The sequence below is a fragment of the Hypomesus nipponensis genome, chromosome 17 (genome assembly GCF_054491055.1).
Source record: "Hypomesus nipponensis isolate SF chromosome 17, ASM5449105v1, whole genome shotgun sequence".
NCBI lineage: Eukaryota > Metazoa > Chordata > Actinopteri > Osmeriformes > Osmeridae > Hypomesus > Hypomesus nipponensis.
This window is the reverse complement of record NC_140377.1, coordinates 8310030-8317922: the sequence shown is the minus strand read 5'-3', so window position 1 is coordinate 8317922 and position 7893 is coordinate 8310030. Positions and strand designations below refer to the sequence as shown.

General features: G+C 41.2%; 1 protein-coding gene across 1 annotated transcript; it reads left to right on the top strand.

Annotated features, from left to right (window-relative positions):
* Nucleotides 1-2716: 2716 nt before the first annotated feature.
* lpar2a (lysophosphatidic acid receptor 2a) lies at nucleotides 2717-6342 on the top strand. The gene is made up of 4 exons (XM_084678957.1): nucleotides 2717-2946; nucleotides 3597-4349; nucleotides 4934-5193; nucleotides 5372-6342. Exons 2-4 carry the CDS (start codon nucleotides 3605-3607, stop codon nucleotides 5471-5473), a joined length of 1107 nt encoding a protein of 368 aa, XP_084535083.1. The 5' UTR covers nucleotides 2717-2946; nucleotides 3597-3604; the 3' UTR covers nucleotides 5474-6342.
* The last annotated feature ends 1551 nt before the right edge of the window (nucleotides 6343-7893 follow it).

Sequence of the window (7893 nt, the reverse complement as noted above, 5' to 3'; positions counted from 1 at the left end):
TCATCAGTAGAGAGGCAACAGTCCAGCGGTTTCTGAGTTTTGCTTTAATATGATTTTTACAATAAATGTATTACATCTGTATTTGTTTTACTTCTGAACATGACATTGATGACGTTAATGTCCTTCACAGCTGGTACACATTTACACTACTGAACAAATTAGTTTGATGAGAAACTGAGTTGCTCCTTGTCCTTTTCACTTGTATTGACCTGAAATTTTGCAGTGCTCAGATCTAACCATACGGTTTGGCTTTGGGCCAGTTCCTCTTTTTGAGAAATCTTATGTCTAAGGAAGGGGGAAGGAGAGTTTAACCACAGATATTAGTGAACAACTTCATTTGGCTCTTAACAAAAAGAGAAGCTTATTTCAATTTAATTTCAGATAATGCAGAGAGCTGAGACCTGATAAGCTCTCAACTAGTCTTTGCATGAGTCTTGTTCACAATTTCATTGCAAGTTGACAGAAGACACACTGTTGGCAATACATAATATAATAAATAATCACAAAAAAAATTTAAGTAAAAAAAAAACACAAAAAAAAACGTTGAAAAAACTAAAACAGCTCTGGTTTATATCATTGTTCTTGTTCAATTCTAGTGGATGTGAGTTCTAATTCTGTTATCTTGAGTGTGTGAGGGGGGCTAAGGCTCAACGTGAAATCTGGCCATGCCCACTTGAGCTCTCTCTTATGGTGTTTTCTCCAGTGCCTGTATTGTATTGCGATTCTAGTTGGCTTATATTCCACTTGGGGTGGGTGGGAAACGGGTGGTGTGATATTTGAAGAGGGGGGGGGGGGGGGGGAGAGATTTGGGGAGAGCTTGTGTAGAAAGGCAAAAAGGAAAGTTGGCATTTTATATTTTACCCATTATCAATATTCAGGTTTAAATCTAGTTTTAGCTGGACTTCTATGATGAGTGTACACTTGACAACTACTTTTTCAGTTTGTTCAATCAGTAAGTTTTAGGTAGACATGTTTTCAGTGTTGCCACGTTAGCATTTATGAGTGTCAGTCTAGACCTTTGTGTGTATAGTTGGATGAATGTGAGAGTGTTGTATGATTTTAGTTTGTGGCGCAAAGAGGCATGTGACACATTTTAGAACAGCATTCTATCGGGATGAAAATACACAAATTGCTTCAAGAGAAAGTGTTTCTCTGCTTAAGTCACCTTTTTCTATTACAATGAAGTCCACCATATATGAATATATATAATTTTTATTGTTAGACTGGTTTTGAAAAGGTAAAGAAACTTTTCATTCCTTATAAGCCTTTAATTTTTTTTTTCCTCCATGCTATTCGTTGGACGTTATGTGCCATAGATATGGATTCTACAGAGAATGTGCTGACTGGAGAGTTTGCTTTATTCAGGTATTTTGTGTTACATTCGTTATGTTTTGGGTTTTGTGTTCAACATTTTCCTCGATTATCGTTTGGTATGTGAGTGGTCTATCGAGGTCTATGATTCAATCTGTTATGATCATGGAAGAAACTCATCTCTTTTATAGAAAATAAAAAATAAATGAAAAATGTTGGTATTGTTTCATTTAATTTTGAGACAAATGTTGTTCCTAACCAAGCAATGTATTGGTGTCTCCAAGTGTGACAGGTGATGGTGCTTTGCTGGACCAATAATGGGGCATCTAGTCATGAACAGACCTCTGGTGTTCACAGTCGTCACAGGATACAATCTGACGGGCACAGTTTGTAACACTGTCAAGGATGCACATTTCATCAAAGGACTGGGAAGTAAAAAAAAAAAAGAGGCCTATACGTGTCAAGAAACTGAACATTCTGCAAACCCTAATAACACCATTCATCAACATCTACAACAAAGAGTAGGCCTAATTCAGGCATAAATTAATACGTTCAAGAATGTAACTTTTGTTGTTTCCAACCCAACTATGTCGGTGCTGTTTACTTTTTGGGTACCACTCTGCCATAATCACTTCTTGCTTGGGGCCACTTAAAGGCTGCTGTAGGTAGCATAAAAATAGTATGAGAAACAGCGTCCCGAATGCAGGTTTGAACTTCCGCCCTTTCCTCCAGCTCCAGTTTGAGTAACCAAAGAGGAAAGCCCGCCTTGCCTACGGCAATTTGCTGGAACAGGATTGCTGGAACAAAATTGGCTGGAAAGCAGCAGTTGCAAAAATGTGAAAATGACATTCCATTGGCACGGAGCTGTTTGTGTTGCTAAACAACTCTCACAAGGCCTCATTAGCCACACAACATGTTTATAGGGGACAACATTTTTTTTGTTACTGAATAAATCTTACCTATTGTAGTCTACCTTTAATCATCTCACCCTGCTACTGGAGGGAAGGACAAAGCACACAGCCTTATGCCAGGGGATCGATGACCCTGAAAGCAATTCCAGTAGTCATTGGTGCAGTGAGACCCCCGAAGTTAGTCAACAATGTTGGACCTCCTCCTGGACAAAACTTGAACGTTCTAATTTCTGAGCCTACTCTTAACACACGGATATCCGACTGACCGGAGCAGAGGACTTGAACAGCATAACATTTCTGTATGTCAAACGAATGAAATGAGATCATCTACATTTGAGTTTCGATTGTATTTGATTCATAATCTTGAGAGATGGCATAAGCCATAAGGCGTTTAGGTCCTTGCAAACGCGATAACGTGTCATAATATGTTTGTTTAGCAATCGATGTCTAAACTTAGTTAGTAGACAAATTCATCTCATTATCAATTGACAATTAACCCTATTTACGGTAAATTGTCGTCTTACCTATTTACCGTAAATAGCCTCCTAGACTATAGACCTCCCACTGTGACAGCGAGTCAGGGAATGTTTTGGCCAACAGGGAGATTAGACAGGTGTGGCTGAGTGAGTGGGGGTATTGTGGTGCACGCGGAGGAAGGTTAGGATACATTTGATTATGTATTCGGTATTTGAGGTGGACTTTGAGTGAAGTTGATTTCAAAGTGGTAAGTAGCCTTCATTAATCATAGTCTCAATTGCTCCTTTTGGTAACGACGTTTGTTCGGTAATGCTTGCGGTTCTCAATGAGAGCCGCGCGGAGCACGTTGATTTATTGCACTAATGTGCTCGTGGTAACCCTTCATAATATCAAACCCTTTATTTGACGTTTTTGTTTTAGCCTATCCCTGCTGGGTTTGGTAATGGGGCTAAGAATTTCGACTATTATGGAGACAATTTTGTTTAGTCTAGGCTACCAGAAAAGCAACATTGGCAACAGGCATTAGATCGGTTGTAAACAAGATTTTCGCACTCCCTCCAGTGTTCTGACTTGTCAGTGAATTTGCCGGGAGCGTTCAGGTGACCCAAACTGACCTGGCTGTCAACGCTAGAATGTATTGTTGCCTCGTTCGTAAAAAAGAAACGACAAAGTAATGCCTCATAGACCAGAATAATGGCACAATTGATGGCATTTCCGGGGACAATGTTCAGTGTCATGTAACCTTATAGCCTCCTAACTACATGTGATTCATGGAATGAAACTGCAGGTTAATCATTCTGATTTTCCTTTTAAGTTTTGTAGATCAGATACGATTTCTAGTTCCAAGGAAATGGCATTAATAAACACTTAACAAACACAAATTTGTATTCTCTCTAGCAAAAGCAATGGAAATCAATGTTTGGAATAATTGTGACTACAGCCAAAATGTAACCTTCTTCTATGAACTGGTTGGGAAAAAAATCAGTGAAGAATGGACAACTCGTGACTTTGTCGTGATAGGACTGGGCTTGGTGGTGTGTCTTATTGTCATACTCTCCAACATGATGGTGATGACCGCCATCTTCATCAACCAGCGCTTTCACTTCCCAATCTACTTCCTCCTGGGCAACATGGCAGCCGCAGACCTGTTTGCAGGGCTCTCCTATGTCAACCTCATTTTGAACACAGGGCCCTGGACGAGCAGGCTGACCAAGCACCAGTGGTTTGTCCGGGGAGCCCTTATCGACATCAGTCTGACGGCCTCAGTGGCCAACCTGCTGGCCGTGGCCGTCGAGCGCCACCAGACCATCATCACCATGCAGCTGCACAGCCAGATGAGCCGGCGGCGCGTGGTGCTGCTCATCGTCTTCATCTGGGCCGTGTCGATCAGCATGGGCCTGGTGCCCTCCATGTTCTGGAACTGCGAGTGTGACCTGGCCGACTGCTCCACCATCGCCCCCCTCTACAGCCGGCGCTTCCTGGTCTTCTGGGCCCTGCTCAACCTGCTCACCTTCTTTGTCATGGTGGCCGTGTACGCCCGCATCTTTCTCTACGTGAGGCGCAGGAGCCGGCGTGCCACCCAGTACACCTCCCAGCTGTGGCACAGCCAGACCATCGTCAACCTGATGAAGACCATCTCCATGGTGCTGGGTGAGTAGAAGGACAGGACGAGAGGTTTGGACAGCAGCTGTCTCACCTGGTTCAAGTTCCTGACACTTAACGACGTAAGGCAAGCAAAAAGGATCTATCGTTTAGAATGTGTTGTTTGCAGTAGACGACAGTGAAAGTTAATCTCCAGGTCATCTCGTCGCTGTTCAAGTCTGAGCAAGCCTGTCATCTCACACAGTCACTGTGTTGTAAAGTTCCTAGAACACTGTTACTCAATACTGCATACTTTTTGTCTGTGTCACAGACTTACCAACCGCTAATGATACGAATCTCCATTAAACACATGTATTTATGTTGTTTTGCCAAAGATTGTTGCAATAGTTGTGCTCTTGAGACTCACCAAACTGGTACTCTCTCTACCATTTACGTATTTGTGAACAGGTTTTTCTTACTTTTCAACCCCTATGAACTTGCAAGCTTCAAGGAAGGATGCAAATTCGGTTTTCATTCATTTTTACATACTAGCTCAATGTTTTCTGTAAAGGCGTGTCTTTAATCATTTGTAATCGTAAATCCTTTAGTGAGTGTTCACCAAGGCGCTGATGATATTCTCGTCCTCTCCGCAGGAGCCTTTGTTATCTGTTGGACGCCAGGGTTGATGACCCTGTTACTGGATGGGCTAATGGGGAAAGACAGCCATGCCCAGACCTATGAAAAGTACTGTCTGGTCATAGCGGAGTGTAACTCTCTGGTCAACCCAATCATCTACTCTCTCCGGGACGAGGACATGAGGAGGACGTTCAAGAGTATACTCTGCTGGCCCTGCAGGAGGAGATGTGACCAGCAGGGGGAGCCCTCTCCTGAGTTTGAAACAGCACACCAAGAGGTACCATTTTATAAAACGGATCATTAACCGTTTTGTGAATTCCTTCGACTGTTCTTTCACTTGTCCCTTTAGACTAAAACTCAGGTTTTTACTCCTGCATAACTTCAAAAAGCACCTTTTATTCACTCTAGAGACGATCAATACAAGACTTTACAGCGCTTTGCCTTTGTTCCTACAGGATAATAAGGGTTGCACCATGAAAGAAAAGGACAGTGCCAGCAATACTCTAACTGATGCAGACACAGACTATAGACAAGCCCATCTGTTGATGGATGGATGATGTCATAGAATTAATATCCTAAAAGGACCTGTGGCTCATACCATTAACCGCTGAATGTATTAATCTGGCAACATTTCTCATGGATGATTGTGCATGCCTGTAAAGTACTGTATTTGTATATTTATAAAAAAAAACACTTGAGGCATCATTAGGTGTAGACTGATGTAAATATGAATGAACTTTGATGTTGAATTACCATACGTCGTCCAGCAATCCAAGTTTGTTTGCCTGTGAAAATCTGACTGCCAGAGTATTACATTATGTAAAATAACATCCAATGGTGCAATTCTCTCCTTTTATTTGTTTGAATGTCACAAGAGCATAAATGTAGTGACTAAAAGCATGGAATTAACATGACACCCCCCCTCCAAAACAAGCCCCAGAAAATGAAAATCACACTAATTATTTTATTAGTTTTCTAATAAGGAATACTACAGCTTGTCATATTTTTCCTTTTGTTTTTACTCTTTCTAGAACAATTCTAAATTGAGGTATAAAAGGATTACAGACTCACAAGTCTGAAAAAAGAAGGGTTTATGTACAAGAGAAATGGAGACAGAGGTAGAGAGACAAGTGGTAAATACAAGGGGAAGTGAAGAAGAGGGAAATGCAAAGATACTAATGAAACAAAAGTCAGTAACGGGTTACGAAAGCATTTGATTTGGTGCTGTGAAATCTTGTAAGCACAGGTAAGAACTTTAGTCAGGTTAGATCAATGAGAAGTTGGTCAAGATCTTTTCGGTAAGGGCCAAAGAGCCCTCTGTCTTGGGCCTCTTGCCTTTACGGTTCAGTTCATTATTTGACAAATGTATTTAACAAATGTATTTAACATGATTTACAAAGGGAATTTAAGGCTATTTGAAGATTATTGCCAGAATAGTTGCCAATTCTTTAAGGAGAATTTTAGCTGCACCAAACCAAGCTGAAACCCATAAACCCACAACATAACCCTATCATGAAGAATATCACTGAAATCATACAAAAATGTAATCAACCCCAACAGAACAAAAGGCCAAACCAACCACCCCCACGAAAGAGAAAAAAAAACAAGGTTTAGAAAACACTGAAACATTCCACAAACTGTACAGTGACATCCATTACGACTGGTAGAAAAAAAGGGGTAGCTAATTTGGTGTAGTGATAGCATTACTTGTAAGATATAGCCATATGAGAATGCTTATAATATAAGTAACAATAATAGTAAACAAGGATACAGTAAACTGGCTAATACATTGATGAGCTCAAAAACTCCTCAACCAAGTATTTTCTGTAACATGAATGAACAAAGTCTCAATTTACATTTCAATGTTCATAGGTCTTCGTTGAATATAGTGAGTTCCCATTACATTATCAAAACACCCTGCTACTTACATACGTTGCTTTATAAACAACTCAAACCAAAGAAATGAACAAAAGAAAAATCATGATTTGGCCCTAAACCGTTGTCATTATTGTAACAAACCCAGTGCTGCCTATTTGGTAACAGGAAGAGAAAAGCCCTTGCCAAGCGGCTAAATCCATCAACTAAAAATGCCTTTACCAGCGGATGCTCTATAATGGATACAAGCAGGGGGACAACATGCCATCACACAGAATGGGATGCCTTCCCAACTGCACACAATACAATCAAATCTTAAGCACAGGTGTGACAGATATGACAGACCTCAATTGCAACCCCTCCCCCCCTCCCCCAGCCCCCTTAAAAACCCAAACATAAAAGTAACTCGAGGCATGACAACACCACTCACAAAGACACAGGTACAAATACAATTCCCTCCTCTCCCTCGAAAAACGGAACAAAAGGGTGACTCGTCACCCCTATCGTAATTACATCGTTGAACATGGTATTTTTGGTTTTTGGTACGATAGACCTGTGGAAAACAAACAGGTTTTGAGGATATAAGGAGATCCTAGTTGAGCCCTGTCTAGCCTCGCATCGGCTGGTGGAAGAAGCCAGTCTCCGGGTGAAAACACACCAAGGAACTGACGGAACTGGAACGGGTCACCAGCCGGCACAGCTGCGACATCCAGGAGCTCTGTACGTACAGTGTACCAACGCGTGATGCATTTAGTCCTTTTTGGTCTGTGTCGTTATACCCCTTTATTTTTGCCAAGGAAAGGGGACGCAAAAAAAAACTCGGAAGATGAAATGATAACCGATCTTTACACCTAAAAGCCTACATGCATGGAAGACAGTTACATTTCTACATTAATGTCTCATTTTTTCCAATTACTCATCACTGCCCCAAACTCTGTCCACCCCCCCCCCCCCCCAACATGTCTTAGAAGTATGATCAAATTAATCTTATTTGGTGGCTGGTGCATTCTTTGTGAAACAGCATTTAGAAAAAAAGGCTACAATCAACTCAACTAGTTGACAGAAAGAAGTTTAAAGTCTACAAACCATCTACAAAACCTTA